General features: G+C 32.1%; 1 protein-coding gene across 3 annotated transcripts in view; it reads right to left on the bottom strand.

Moving 5' to 3' along the window:
* Positions 1 to 9,077: 9,077 nt before the first annotated feature.
* Positions 9,078 to 17,125, bottom strand: part of LOC129963048 (limulus clotting factor C-like) — a 55,617-nt gene continuing 47,569 nt past the window's right edge. For all 3 annotated transcript variants that reach the window (XM_056077068.1, XM_056077069.1, XM_056077067.1), the window contains exons 16-18: positions 16,590 to 16,879; positions 15,006 to 15,173; positions 9,078 to 9,463 (exon numbers count right to left, since the gene is read on the bottom strand). In XM_056077068.1, coding sequence (XP_055933043.1) covers positions 9,113 to 9,463; positions 15,006 to 15,173; positions 16,590 to 16,879 — 809 coding nt within the window. In that variant the 3' untranslated portion in view covers positions 9,078 to 9,112. The remainder of the gene's footprint in view (positions 9,464 to 15,005; positions 15,174 to 16,589; positions 16,880 to 17,125) is intronic.

Consider the following 17,125-nt stretch of genomic DNA (forward strand, 5'->3'; position numbering starts at 1 on the left):
TGACTTGCTGTTATGACTGAAGATCATAACAGCAAATAAAGATGCATATATAGAAATTGTAATAACAGTCATAAACCAAATGAACACCGGTTTTAAAGTTGTAATTTTGAATTGAGATACAGACTTAATTATATTGTTGATTAAAATTTCCTCTGAAAGTGAAAGTATACATTTTTCTGAAAAGAAGTGTGCTACTGTTTCTTCAACAATAATATATCCAATAGAAATATTGATTGAAAAGTGCAAGAATTCCTGAAAACTTTTGCTATTTTCCAGAACACTGGTGGGCTATGAATACTACTACTTCTTTTTTTTTTTCTTCTTCTTTTTTTTTAAGATATAAAAAAAAATAAGAGCAATGGAAATGCTGAAGTCACCAGATACCTGCCGCTGAACGAGACTTTTCTGGATCTTATTGCATGGAAAGGAGAATTACCTGTTGGAGATAATTTTGTGTGCTTTTCTCTCCAACATTATATATATATAATAATATATATAAAATAAATTCAGCTATGATAGGCAATAAGCTTCTAGCTAACAAAATGAAGAGGGAGTATTGAAAACACATTAGAAGTTTCAAAGGAACACTGAAATCAGTATTCAAACCATATGCTCCAGACCATCGGTTATAATACGCTATATTTATCTTGCGCTTGTAAGAAAGAATGTGGCAGTTACTGTGGGTGCAGAAAAGCAACGTGCTTCGTTCTGCAATATGCATTTATATAATGATATTTTAAAATCTAATTTGAATCCTAATTAATTTTCAAATTTGTATCATAATTTAACCCATATGAACTTCATTCTAAAATTGACTCTTATTTCCTGATCTAATTCCACTTTCTTTTTTTTATTTAATTAATACTAAGCGCAATCTAAAAAAACTGCTCAATTCAGCATTTTCTCATGCTCTAAATGAAGAGATAAAAACCTTAACATTTACAACATTCTTTTAAAGATACCTTTTCCTAAGTCGACATGTGTAAAGGAAAACCCTATCAAAATCTCATAGTAAAATCACTGAAGGGAAAAATTTCTTTCGCTTTTGCGTTGCATCATCTACCGTTTTTTCTTTGTACTTATATTATGCCTTCGGAATGAAATGAATCGAAGTTAAAATTTCAAAAGGCACCTTCTATTAGACCACGCAGCTGCTAAAACATGTTTACACACACACATACATGTGAAATGAATCCCTTACTATGAATAGTTTATAATAAAGAGATATAGATTAAATTTTAAAAAATGCTGTTTCACCTATTCTTACTACATTAGAAGTTCTTGGAAAATAAGAGCATTTGTAAAGAAAGCAATCTCTCGTTAGTACCATATCTTATTTTTGGCTTCTGTATTAGGAATGCCTTTTATATTTCAGAGTGAGCATTTTACTTTAAATTCAGTTTAGCTTTATATTTCTTATACTAAGTATGATCTCTAAAAGGAAATTTTTAAATGCGATAGAGAAGTTCAACTTATTGTAAGATGCAAGATAAATGAAAAATGAAGACATATTAAAAACTTAAATACCATCATCAAGAATTTTGAAAAGTCATTGTTTATTTATAAGTTTATAAAGTAAATATCTTTTTTAGTTTAAATGTTTTATTATTGTTTAACCTTAAATGTTATCTATTCATTATTGTTTTTAGTAAAAAAAATGATGAAAAAGTTTCAATGTGTAATTCTATATAACGAAATTTCTACAGTTGAATTTTTTTCAGGAATTTTCATATTTAATATGTAGAAGTGCTACTGTATTTAAGAAATCTAGAGAATAAAATTTATTGGTCGTATTTACATCAGATTGTAAGAAATTACAATTTCCATAAAATTTTGCAACCTCCTTTTGTTTTTCTACCTACAGTAATTTTGAATATTGCATTTGCAAATTTTTAGGCAGCCTTCCTTTAAAAAAAAAAAAAAAAAAAAAAAAAAAAAACATAATATACCTGGATTGATTAAGTCGTTGACATTTTCAACATAATTTAATGGGCACTTTTTAATTTTTTTCCAATTAAAATTTTAAACAAGCAAGTGTTTCAACAAAAATTGAGTTTGGTGTCTCGAAAGGTCAGCAAAGAAAAAAAAAAAAAAAGAATACCATAGTTTACTTTTCAATGTAATTTTTAAAAAATATTAGTTCAGGAAAAGAGATATGAACAATAAAAATAATCTATGGAATTTATATATACAGTGAGATTCAAAAGTCAGAATCAGTAATTCACACAAACACACACAAAAGATTGTGGGAATTTGTACAGAAAGAAAAGATGGAATTGAATTTGAATTTTTCGTCACACTGCTAAAAATTATTTGTAGTTTTTTTTAAAAATTTTGTATGACATTATTCATTATATAAAATATTCACCGAAGTAAAGGTACAGAATTATTGATTCGTCCAGGAACTTAAATATCATACGAGGGGCCACGCATTTTCACGACATAAAATATTCCTATAATTCAGTTTCCGTGATATTATCAAAGATTATATTTGATGAGTGAAAATAGTGTAATTTCTCGCCTAATTACGCTGTCGAATATGCTTTATTCTCATGTTTTTCTTGAATCAACACATAGTAATAACTAGCTTTTAAATATTTTACTGTGTTTAACAAAATAGTAAATACGACAAGATGAAAAAACTGCTATTGTTTGTATTACAAGGCCAAAAGCTGCAAATAAATTGATGTAAAATTATTAAAAGAATGACTTTCAAATGACCTTCAATGAAAAAAAAAGAAATGCTTTTAAACCTTTTTACATCTCATTGTGGTTTGAATTCCGCAGGAAATTTACGTCATACTTACACAACAGATCAGACATCAACATTTTAAAGATATTTACCGCAAATAATCCAACATGTCTTGATCTTACGACTTGTCTCATACAGCCTGAGTAAAAACTTTAAGGCCAGTAAACATTTTTGAGAAAATGGAAACATATAAACTGAGGAATTAAAATACCATTTGATTGATAATTATTGAGCTTAAATAAAATTAAAAAAGTAGAAAAATTAATTTGCAAATATTTTATTATTAGAAAATATTACAGAACACACATATGAATATTTGAGCCTGAGTAAAAACTTTAAGGCCAACATAGAAAATAACATATAAGAAAAAAATTACACATTCTTAGAAGGTTGTGTAGGAGCCATTTCTTCGAATTACTTCAAATATTCTTGTTTTCATGGATGAAACGAGTTTTTGACAAAGGGTGGGGTCGGTTTTATACCATTCATCTTCGATAGTAGATTTCAGTTCTGTTGTTGATGTAAAATGTCTTCCATTTGCATAAACTCTTCTTGCTAAGTTCCCCCAAAGGTCCTCGATTGGGTTGCGGTCGGGTGATCCAGCTGCCCATTTCACAGTTTCAACATTGTTGACTTGGAACCAATTTTTTTGTGCTGTTACTCGAATGGATCGATGCATTGTCTTGCTGATATTTCCAATTTTCTCCAGCAAGACATTCAGCATTTGGTAAAAGATGATTTGTTAGGACATTTTGGTATCCTTGTGAATTCATTCTACCTGAAACGAATGCAATTGAACATACACCATTGTAAGCAAAACAGCCCCAAGTCATGACAGACCCTCCACCTAATTGGCGCTTCGAGAATATTTCTTTTTCATTTCTTATATCATGCCAGTAGAAATTCCTGCCATCTGGACCATCCAAATTCCATTTTTTTTCGTCAGAAAAAATAATTTCTATCCATTGGTTGTAGAAGGTCATGACTTTCTGGCCAAAGTTCAAACGCTAAATTTTGTGTCTCTGCAGTAGCTGAGGCTTTGTCAATTTTGCTGTATAAGTGAACCTTCCAGACCTTCTAATTATGTTATAAATCGTTTTTTGACAAACTTTTAAACCTGTCGTCGGAAGCAGTTTCCTGGTTGAGTACTTTCCAGTAGATGCAAGTTGGCAAACCCTTCTTTCATCACGCGAGGACAAAGCTTTAGGTCTTCCCCCAGTATTCTTTTTACCATAATTGTCTTTCAATTTTAAAAAAAATGTTGACTGCAGTCTTTGACCTTCCTATCTTTATCGCAATAGCACGGCTACTCATTCCTGTTGAAGCCAAAGCTTCGATCTGTCCTCTTTCACGATCAGTTAACTTCTTACTCTTCGCCATCTTCACAAACATCACCAATACTTCGAAGCAACGTATGAGAAATATGAAAATTGCAGCGTTGTCACAAGCTAGTACTTGCAATGGTAATTACACGATTATATTATATTTATTTTTAAAAAAATGACTGGTGGCCTTAAAGTTTTTACTCAGGCAGAAATACTAACTTTTTAAATAACCACATGTTTCTCATAATTATGTATTTACAAATTATGTTTATGGCATTTATTTTTTATCAATGAACTTTAATAATTAATATTATTTGAATTCCTTTTATTTCATTTTACATTTTCTCAAAAATTTTTACTGGCCTTAAAGTTTTTACTCAGGCTGTACATTAAAGAAGAAACTAACAACGATGAATAAATACAAAATTCTTTAGATAAAGAACCACTTCCTTTAATACTTAAGCAAGGTTGATGTTACCTCAATAGCTACGATTACTTAATCTCCAGGCTTAGAAACCCAATTTATAATGTAGCTGCTGTTTGAACAACTTTAGGAAACTCTTCTGATGCTCTTAGATCGTGTTTTTGCACATAACTTGAATCCTTCTGTCTATTATAAATTAAGTTGTTTGTGAAAAAAAATTCTGTAATTTTCAAGACATTTTACTCTTTTAGATGTAAAACAAGTAAAGAAAGAGAAATTAAAGTACAATATCGATTTTTTTTCGACCTCTATCAGCGAAACACACTGTTAACCGATCAATAATCGAAAAATCGGACTGTGTTTTTACTTTCTCCTATACGAGCTATACAAAGAAAAATCTATGGCTATATCAACAATTGTTTATTTGGCTATTTAGCTCGTAATGAAGAGTGCACAATAAAATAACTTTCCCTGTATGGAGACATTTATATTTAAAACTATTGTCTTCTTCTCTTTAAATGTAATCAGTATATATAATCATCTATCGCCGTCTATAACGCTGAAAATATGCCCGCCTTTATTATCTGTGTCATTATCGAATGCGCAAATCCTAACTTCTGTTTTAGCGGCAAGCAACTCAACGAGCTTTTTATGTGAGTAAAGTGACTGATTTATAGCTAAATTATTGCTAATATTTTTTCAGCACTTTGTTTTTTTAAATTGTGTATTCGGTATTGTACTTTCTGTTATTATTAATGGTGGATCTCTATTTCTTTCAACCCGATATTAGTGATTAGTTTTGATTTGGGTATTCGTGAATATTATGGATGAAGAAAATACCATTGCGTAAAAGCAAAACTTCTAATGTCACTATATGTTTAGATCGAAAGTACTTTGCAAATGATAACTTTTTTTTAATTTCATACTAGTCGTCTTTAGCAATCAGTTAATTCACTGGTGATATTGGTTATATTTAATTGCACTTAAATCGTTTAGATATAACTTTATGTCCATGATTCCGTCTAGGTTTGGTTTGGTTTGATGTTTTATGGCACAAGAACCAATATGAAGGTTATACTGCGCCAAACAAGTTTATTTCTAATTCAAAAATTAATAAAAAACAATTTCTATAAAAGTGATATAAAAAAACACTGGTAAAACGATGTTAAATTACAAAAAGTCAAAACCAAGCCAAAATGGTAAGTTCAAATGAAGGAATAAAAACCTATAGATTTTAAAAAGACTAAAAGGTTCCCATGTGGATCTTTACCAAACAACAAGGGCAAAGTCACCGCTGTTGTTTTGCAGTAAAATAAGCACTGAGCATTAAAATAAGGGCATTCAACAAGGATGTGATAAACTGTTATTCCACAGTCACAATGTAGGCATATTGGCAATTGATCATTTAATAACAGATGTCTATGTGTGAATCTAGTGTGACCGATTCTCAGACGAGTTAAAACTGTGTCATGTTTTCGATAATTCAAAGAAGGCCAGTTTTCTATGATAGGCTTGCAAGTATGAAGTTTGTTTAGAGTTTCCGAATCCCACTGAGTTTGCCAATTTTTGTAAAGACAGATTTTTGTCTGTTTCTTCAAATCACATGCAGGTAAGGGTGTTTCTAAAAAATGAGTTGCGGATTTGGCACTCTTATCAGCCTGCTCATTCCCACATATTCCCACATGGGATTATGATTCCGTCTAATTGTCAGACATTAAAACCTATTATTTTAATTTTCTCACTTATGTTCTCTTTACTGTCTACATGAGACTTTCTAATGAAGGGTAGTGCCATGACATTACGGTGCAATTAAAAATGTGAATATCTGGTTTATCTATTTTGTAAATTAATTTCATTTTTTATACGACTCTTAAACGCAATAGATATTTGAAAGAAATCTTGTTCTTTAATTTTTAACAATGCAAAAAACCCACGCGATAAAATATTTAAAGAAATAATGAAAACAGTTTGAATTCCAGGACAACAACGTAATCTGTTGCTGAAAATTAGCCAAAAAATTATTTTTAAAAAATTGCCGAAATTCAGAAAAAAATTCACACGTCTATTAAATTGATATCATTAAAAAGACAATTTGTTAAATTTTAAAATGTTTAAAATTCATTTTTCTGCTATAATATTTTTGAAAGTTATCACATAAAAAAAAAGTCAAAATTCAGCTTAATTTTTAGTTAATTGAAATTGTAATAAAAGTTTTTAAAAAATCACTCCGAGTTGCAGGCTTTTATCCTCCAAGGTATATGTGAATAAATTTTATATTTGTAATGAGGTTTTGCTGCAAATATGAAAGAATAACAAACGAACGAATAACATGAAAGAATAACGAACCAAAAAGATTATGTATGTACCGGGTGTTTCAAAAATGACCGGTATATAAAAACTAAATGGGCAGTGATAGAAATACACCGTTTGTTGCGATATGCTTGGGACAACAGTAAATTTTTAGGCATACAAACTTGTGAAACTAGTTACAATTTTCAACAACAGATGGCGCTGCAGTCTGGAAAAAATCTAAACTACGATATTTTCCAAATATCCACCATGTGCAGCAATAACATGGCGTAGTCTCAGAATGAAATGAGCAGAAACCCGTGTAAACGGCTCAGGCGGGATGATTTCACATGCAGAACAAACGTATTGCTTCAGTTGTTCAATTGTTTCTGGATTGTGGCGGATCACCTGGTCTTTCAAGTGTCCCCACAGAAAGAAGTCACAGGGGTTTATGTCTGGCGAATAGAGAGGCCAATCCACGCCACTTCCTGTATGTGTGGGATAGTCCAAAGCAATCACACGACCATCGAAATGTTCGTTCAGGAAATTAAAGACGTTGGCCGGGCGATGTGGATGGACGGCACCATCTTGCATAAACCACGAGGCGTTCGCAGTGTCCTCTAAGGTATTTTGTACCGTCACAATTTCACGAAGAATGTCCAGATAGCGTGGTGCAGTAATCATTGCGGATATGAAAAATGAGCCAATGAGTCCTTTGGAAGAAATGACGGCCCAAGCCACTACTTTTTTCGGATGCAGGGATGATGGGACTGCAACATGGGTTTTTCGGTTCCCCATATGCGCCAGTTCCGTATATTGCCGAAGCTGTCCAGGTAAAAATAAGCTTCGTCCGTAAGCCAAATGCTGCCCGCATGGATATCGCCATCATCAATCCTTTGCACCATATCGTTAACAAATGTCTCTCTTGCATTCATGGAACCAGCGCTGAGAGGTTACCGAGTTTGAATTTTGTATGGATAGAGGTGTAAACTCTAGCTGCATGAGACGATACGTAGACGTTGGCTTTATTTGGACCGCAGCTGCAACACGGCGAATGGAAACCCGAGGCCGCTGTTGGATCCCCTGTTGCACAAGCTGAGCATTGCCCTCTGTGGTTGCCGTACGCGGTCGCCCTACCTTTCCAGTACGTTCATCTTCACGTTCCCAGTCCGTTGAAATTTTTCAAACAGATCCTTTATTCTATCGCTTTTTGGTCCTTTGGTTTCATTAAACTTCCGTTTAAAACTTCGTCTTGTTGCAACAGTACTGTGTTCTAGGCGATGGAATTCCAACACCAGAAAAATCATCTGTTCTAAGGAATAAACCATTTTTTCACAACAAACTTGCAATCTGTGAACAGAACACGCTTAAAGTAAAAAGACGACTTATAGAATGGCGAACTCACAGACAGCGTTTTCTTCTATATCTTTCAAATCATCTGCAGCGCCGTCTGTTGTTGTAAATTGTAACTAATTTCGCAAGTGTGTCTGCTTGAAAATTTAGTGTTATCCCAAGCATATTGCATCAAACGCTGTATTTCTATCACTGCTCGTTTAGTTTTTATTGATTTTTGAAATATACCGGTCATTTTTGAAACACCCGGTAGCTATCGTATGCAACAGTTAAATTGCTTTCATTAAGTGACAAAGATGAAGTTATAGACGTTGTAGTGACGAAATCGGCTCTCATTTCTTCTGCCGTCTGCGTGATTAGATCCTGAACTCTGAACGTTGCTACGCAACGCTAAAGAAGTTGAATGAGCAATTCGGAGTAAGAGGCGTGGGATGTTCAGTGCTGACATTATGTTGATCTACGACAATACTCGCCGACATATGAAATTCCACAACAAAAATTAGCTGCAGAAGTTTTGCTAGGAGTAGTTTGATTATACACTTCCTGATCTTTTTCCAAGCGACTTCCATATGCTTTTACACTTGAAAAAAATTCTTGTCAAATATTAGATTTCCAACAAGTGAAGACCTGCAGACAACTGCGACACTCTGGCTTCATTCTCAGGCCAGCAAACTTTTATAACACTGGACTACAAAATCTTTCCCTACCGTGAGCCAAATATTTATCTTATCTTTAGTGTACCTTATTTTTTACATTAAATCTTATAAGGTAAGCATGTTTTTTCACATTATAGTCTGTGGGAAACTTACTTTCTGGATACCTTTATACATCATTTAATTAATTCGCATTTTTCGTAGGATCTACGATATAGTATATAGCAAATAATAATAATAAACAGAAAATTTTCAATGATAGAATAAAAGAATAAAACATATTGAAAAAGTTTATAATTTGTTTTATTACCAATATCTAGAAGTACAGGTGAATCCAATCCAAGAACTTACTAACAGTTGTAAAACCCCCATATTGCTTCGGATTTCCACATCCTTGTGGACTTCCCCAGCTAACAATACCTTCAAGAACCCATTTTCTTTCCTTTGATGAATCGTCCGTGAATACCATGGGTCCACCACTATCACCACTGCAGGCATCGGATCTTCCCGCTTCAAAACCGGCGCAGTACATGTTCTCTGTGACGGTCAGAGGAAGATCCGATTCTGCATATCCCTTCTCGCATTTCTCACGTTCCACGACAGGTAGGACAGCTTGCTGCAAAGTCTCGGCATAAGTTTGGTTTTCATTCATACCCCATCCTGTAACCTGAAAATAGAATATAGTTTCTGAGTAAATTAGAATGGAAGGTATGTGTACCTTCTATGTCTTATGTGTTTTACCAATAAATATATGAAATGAACAGAACGCCGTCTCATACCCCCGTATCCATTCTGGTCACCGAACGGTTTGGTGGCATGTTACGGGAATTTTATTTAAGTAACAAAATATTTACAGTAGAAAAAACGAAACAAAAATAACTCTTTACAGAATTTACAAGCATATAAGAAATGATATTAAAATGAAACCGTTTACAAAATTTTTCAACTTAGAAATATAATTTGTAAAAATTACATGCTGAGAGATAAAATGTGTAAAAAAATACATATATTCTGTGTTTATTTATTTTTTATGATATAGTAGATCAGGATGCAGTTAAAAAAAAATCAGATGGAAAGTAATTTGGTAAATGGGAATGAAGAGAATCTCTGTTTGATTGAAATGTATGATAGGAGACTACGGTGCTTGTTTTTTCCCTTAGTCTTTCTTGGTATGAGACTTGATGTTGAGAGCTATGAAGGCAAGAATAGGTCTCTATTTTCACTTACAAATTTGATTATACTGTGAATTTTTTGCCTGGAAAGGAAATTGCTGGCGACTCTTTTCAGCCAAATAAATTTATGAAGACGAATTTATTAAAATACAGTGGAAACAGTCTCTTAGAAACTTTTTCGCATACTCTCTTAAAAAACACCCCAGGAGGGCACCTCGAAATGAGGATGAGATGCTTCCGGCATGGTGGTTGGATCTCGCCACCCTGGAAGGTACACTAATACGTGGGGGATCTGGCTCCTCCCATCGATGACGGGACGTACTTCCTTCGGGGAGGGTTGTACCGTGGCCGGTGACGGCCCTTAGGACTCAACCACAGTTCCCGCCAATGTTGCTGTTGCGGCGGTCCGGTCATCCAGTTTTATGGTTTAAATCCGTGTGCCTTCGGGCGGGTCGGAGAGTTAGATGGTTGACTTACTCTCTAATAAATATATATTATTAATCGTATGCCACTGGCATATGTCATTGCCTATTGGCTGCGACTTTTAGATATTAATCGTTTGGATACGGTTAACACACTAGTACTAAAAAACAAAAAACAAATGTGCAATCTTGACGCCTTTCTTTTCTTAACCAATTGAAACCAAATTTTGGACATAAAACTACAATTGTAATCACAAAAATCACATACCGGATACCATTCATTTCAATTAATGCATTTCTGACCTATTTATATGTGTGAGGAAGTGCCTATAGACCTAATAACATACTTAAATCTATGGTCAGCCTTTCCATAGATTTGATTGAACTTTTGATGAGGCTCTACGCTTTCGATGATAAATCTATGTACCAAATTTTATACATCTAGCTGTTTTCGTTTTGTTCATATCTTATTCACTTGCACATGGCCAGACAGATTCGTCATATTGAATTTCATTCAAAATTTGGTACAAACCTAAAAAATTTGATGAAAAATCCATTTATCAAATTTCCTCCTTCTAGCTCAAAGCGTTTTCATATTATCGTCTCACGGTCAAATATAATTCTAAAAATACGTTTTTCGATCTCAGGGAGGTCTGAAACATGAAGATTCGTAAAATTCTCGAGTTTGAATTCTTTGATGATTGGAATACTTTCTCTCTATATAATTCGTATACGTAAAATGAAAAAAGAAGATACAATATTTATCATCTCATTATTTCGTTTTAACAATGAAAGTCTTTGCATAAAAGAGATAATCTCATGTCCATAAATTTACTATAAAAGTGTTACATTTCATAGTATGTCTCAAAACAAATGGTAGCGACTCGCATATTTCATTACGTAATTCATTTCCAATGACGAAAGTATGTAATTTAATTTATCGCCTGCATGGTAGTTTTGGTAAAGTAAGAGATAAAAAAGAGAGTTGAAAGTAAGATTTTCCATTGTCGAGTCATATATATTTACAAGACACTACAATTTACCTGCCATCGCCGTAAGTGACATTACTTCTGAGCCTCTGTCGGCATCCTGGCATAGGGGTAGCGCGTCTTCCCCGCTAACTGGGCGTCCTGGGTTCGAGGCCCGATTCGGGCATGGGTGTTCTTCATTTGTTCTATGTGTGAATGTGCCCCTCTGTAAAAAGAGGCCGTGCAAGCGAATGTGATGCTTGAGTAACAAAATCGTACTCTTGGCTCTAGTTGGTGCTATTAGAACAAGAGACGCTCTCCCGCGGCTTAATACCGCTGAATTTGGAATCAGCGGGCCTGTCCATGGCAAGTGCCATCAGAAACAACAACAACAACTTTTGACCATCTTCTCTGTGCGACAATGTGTCAAAAGAGTAGACTTATGCTTCGAATGGAAATTCAACTTTTGAAGCAAAGAAATCATCTGTCTCGGCATTCGGTAAGTACTTTGTTCTATCATATTTTTCACAGACCGATTCTTTGATTTGGAACAAGAATTTAATGATATTAACTGCTGTAGCGAATAGCTGCTGTAAGTCTACTTGTAAAATATAAGGATGGTGAAGTTTCTGATTTTTGTAATTCTAACCGTTTCTGTTTCAAAACTATTTTTCAAATTGCACTGTCATTAATCAGTAACCTGAACTTTAAATTTTTATCCTTATCTGGTTTGCAGATAGCATTGCTTCGAAATATGAGTCTCAAAGAAGTTGATTCAGCATATTGCAAGTCAAAAAACTTTTCAATGGATTATTTCTCTTCTGTTTTTTGCATGAGTCAAAAAATGTTATTTATAAAGTATCTAATCACAAACAGTAATTTTCCATCACAAAAAGAGAAATAATTAACACATTCTAATTTTCTATTTCTACAAAAAAGCCTGGTATTTCGATGTTTTTAGATTTAAATTTTTTAAAATATTGGCACCTGCATTAGAAGCAGTTAAAATAAAGACTACTGAAGCGATCAACTAGTCGACAGGAAATATTAATTATATTCAATTTCATTTGAATTGTTTATGCATAATTTGATATTCATGACTCCTTTAAGGAAATATTTTGAAGCTTCGAAGTGTTATAGACATTATCTTTTTCAGTAGCTATGCACTTGTTTTGTTCACTGCCTGTATCAACATTTTTAATAATCATATGACGTAACTGTTCACGTTATTCAACATATAATTGCATATTTACTCTACCTCAATTATGTATTTTCACTTTCTTATTATTTTTATGCAAATTGTGGCGATTATAAGCAAAACCTTTTTCCTTATATTCAAACAAAAGAAGAAAATTACACGGATAAATATTTGATAAAGCAATGAAATTTGTTGCAGAAATGAAAGCAATTAGAAGTTACGGAATATTTTTGTTTTTAAATTGTCGAAATTTAAGGGAAAAAATTGCATGGCAGATAAATTGATAATATTAAAGAAACTAGTGACCGTGTATTTTAAAATAGTTCAAAAATCCTTTATGTATAATTATATATTCAAAAGACATCACAGGGCAAATTTTAAAATCTCATTTTATTTTTAATTAATTAAACTTCCAAATAAAAAAAAATTAAAATCCGTTCTCAAGTGTATTTTCTGGTCCTCCAAAATATACTTTTGCCAAATTTTGTACTTCCAGATCAAGCGGCTTGGTTTATAGAGCGTCAACGCACACATATTTTCCTTCAGTATTGGTAGAGAGACATTTACTGTTTTACATATTCTTTATAATTGGAATTGACTTCAATGTTTTGCTTTTTATAATAATAATAGTAGACGAATATTAGCAAATTAATGTTGTTGTTTTTTGCAACAATTTCAATATTATTCGAAAGATATGTTTTATACATACTGCATATATATCATCAATGAAACTTGATCGTTGCTTTCTGTAGTTCTTAATAGTTCTGCAGTTTTATGTATCGGTTTTATTGTAAGATTATTTCTAATTCATTAAAGTGACAGAGTATATTCTCGGAAACATGCAATGCTGCAAAAGATACGTTTTCGAAAGAGACCTGTTAAACTGCTGTTAGGGTGATCTCAGTGATCTGGTAATAAGATTTCAGTTTCAGGACCGAAGGGTCGTAGGTTGGAAACCAGATTCAGCCAATTAGCTTTATGTTGTTTGCCAGGTATACATTCTGTTTGATTCACTGGCATGGAAGTTTACCATCTCTTTGTTTGAGCACGGTTCAAAATTTCGAGATAGTCGTTTGGTACTTGAAATTCGATATTAATATGATTTTGAATAATTTAGTTATAACAAAAGTATTTATTTATAAAAAAGTATTTATTTATAAATAAGTAAACTAAATACTAGATATTGAGCATTAAGAATTTTTATACAAAAAGTATTGAAACGATATGATTACAAAGCAAGAGAAAAGTCCAGAAACAGCAAGAAAGAGCTGGAAGATGGCCAATTTCTAATTCTTATGATTTAGGGTGGGATATACCACTACGAGAGTGTCTATTTCGCTATTTGCAGTTCAGTTCCAGTTCAAGCGATTTTCAATTGTGGAGATATACATTTCGAATCATGTTGCATACCTCATTTATAATATCGTTCTAAGAATGGGTTTTTGAAACCAAAAAAGTTTATGGAATATGATTAATAAATAGATTTTTTTAACTGCACAATGCCATTGAATCATTGAAATAATAAAAAAAAAGAATCAACTAAATTTGGGGAAAATAAAGGAAATAAATTTAAGAAATAATTGCAGAGAATTGCAGCCATCTATCAACAAGCCGTCATTTTTCCATTTCGATATATTTTAAATTATTTATTCGTCAATAAAATGAATAAAAAAATGTTCTGTATTTTCAAAACAAGTATTCAACATTTGCAAAGCATATTAGATCATAATCAAGCTTCTTACAGAAAATTAAAAATTTCTATATTCTTTAGTTAAAATAAAGCATTCTTGTTTTAAAAATTTATTCTGTGATCTCACAGAAAATTAAGAAATTTTCCACAGCGATTTTGCGAAAACAAAATGCCACCGTGTCACTTACGAAATTTTTTCATAATGTACTTGAAAAATTAATTTATTGTTGGAAATTCTGCAAAAATTTTCTTTTATTTCAACTATGAAATTCATGGACCCAAAATTATATAGAATTGCTAGATCAACTAATTATAAATCAAAGATATCACTTGGAATTTCAGAAAGCGCAATCTGGAAAAGTCATTCCGAGTATGTGTTTCTGCACCAATTTGAAATTCATTAAAACAATTGTCTGCTTCAGTATAAAGAATTTTATGGACAATATTGATTTTAATGAAGATAACATATTCGATACAATAATTATATTAACCTCTTCGTCGTCCGTAACGCGTCCAGTCTGTTCAAATGAAACTTCTACAAGATGGCCGTAACGCGCTTCAAGCATTCTTCTACGTTTTAAAATTTTTAAATGTGTAAAACGTTTTGTAAGTGTTTACTTGTTTTCTGTTTGTTCTAATGCGGCGAAAAAAAGAGGAAAAACAGAAATTTTCGTGGACACGTGAGGACGGCTAAAGGATTAAATTAATGAATTAAAAAAGATCTTATATCAATAGTTGTATTGTTAAATTTGAACTTACCACTCCTCTTTTTCCTTCGACCAAATTATCTCTCGTAGATTGCTCTGTAGGTAAACAAATAGGTTGTACTCTGCTATTTAGTTGTACAGGAGCGTCCAACTGTAGTAAAGCAATATCCGCATCAAATAACCCCGGATCATAGTCTGGATGAATATGGATTTCTCGAATCTTAAAAATAAATATCATTTCAACGAGATTAACAAAATAATTTTATAAAAAGGAGACTTTGAAAGTCAAAACTATTTTACAAGATTATTTAACAAATATCAAATAATCCCGGATCATAATCTGGATAGACATCGTCCTTTCGAACCTTAAAAAACAGAAATTAGTTGTTAATTGCCTATTTGTATTAGTTGTATTTTTAATCGATTATTATTAATAATAATTATTATTTAAAAAAATTTTATTGGTAGAGAATTTGCAGTAACTACCTTTCTTAATTGGAACTCGAGATTTTAAATTTGGCTTCATGGCTTTTATCAAAAGGCATCAAATGTAAATTTTTAATATTTTCTATCAATAAGACTGTTTTATTTATTAATATATAAAACATTATTGAGAATATTGATATAATATTATTAATAATATTTTTTTAATTATTATTCTATAACTGTTTTAATTTATTAATATTGTGATGCCAAGAAAGAAGAAATTTGATCAAAATGTGTATTAACAATTGACAAATTTTTCAAAATAATATATTAAATAAAAAATACAATGCAGTGATTCTTTAACATATTGTTCTTTAATTTAAACAGAAAAATTACTATTAGACCATGAAATGCATTTACTTTCAAAATAACTTGTAAGTGAATACATACTTTGATTCAACATACAAAATATTATGGTAGATAAGGAACATAAAAACAATTCAAAGGCACGACGAAAGTTTACAGAAAACGCCAAACCGATCTGGGATTGTGTTATTCGCTAATATTCTAATTAGATTTCATTATTAATCATTTAAACACCTGAATACATACGGAGAACATGCAGAAGTTAATAAACATTGAAATGGAGTATATTCACCTCGTGCTTAGAATAATTAATATCAGGGAGAATCGGAGCACAATAATATAAGAAATGGTTCCAAACAGTTACATACTGTATCATCTACCGTATCTTATTTGAATAAAGGATATTCTGAAACACCAAGCATATTGATTCTGGATTAACAAGAATCTCTCCAGTCTTCAAATATTCACTAAATGCCAAATGTCTTAGAAAAAGTTCGCCTATCGTCGTTGTTCAGGCGGTCAAAACTGTGATAGGAAAAAGCTTTCTGTTATTGTTTTGATAATAGACGTACGTATTTATTATACAAATGAGTAAATAGCCAAATAGTGTTTAGTTTATAACTTCTACGTTCATTATGGAACTTTTAATTCAATTTTAGGATGGCATTTTTGATAATATATTCTTCTGATTCCCTAGCTCCTGAGTTTCTATGTACCACAATAATTCATATGCGGTATTTTGAATAATTTTACTTAATAAATATTTAATTCCCAAATAACGCATCGCATTATAGATAAAAGCCCATTTCTAGTAGACCTAGAAAAAGCATAAAAAATGTATTACCTTTCTGACTTGTACATATTCGTCATCTTTGCTGTCTTGCCTGTGATATTTGCCGAAATAAATTTGGAATTTGTCTGGTTCTATAGTGAGCGTTGTACCAGCATAAGTAACGCAGTGAGCGGCGGTTATAACCCATCGCTCGTTGAGTAATGCAGCCCCACATAAAAGAAACCACTGGTCGAAATCCGCGTAGAATCTTGCAATACCGACCTGCCAAGGCCATTGTCCTACGTCAGTTGCATTTCCATTGACAATGAATGGAGATCGTGGGGAATCTGATCGTCCACACACTGAAAAGGATTGTGATTTTAATTTCTGAATAATAAATAATATTAAATAAATTTTTTATTTTTTTTTCCTCTTTGTTTTTTTATGTGCTCTGCATGAGTTTATATTTATTCAAATTCATTTACTGATATTGGCCATAGTGTTGCAGCTATAAAGGTAAATAATATTCTATAAAATTAACATAAATGTAAATAAATGGATTTCATTATATGAACATATTACAATTTTATAATGTTTTAATCTAACTA

This window comes from Argiope bruennichi, chromosome 3 (assembly GCF_947563725.1).
Source record: "Argiope bruennichi chromosome 3, qqArgBrue1.1, whole genome shotgun sequence".
Taxonomy (NCBI): Eukaryota; Metazoa; Arthropoda; class Arachnida; order Araneae; family Araneidae; genus Argiope; species Argiope bruennichi.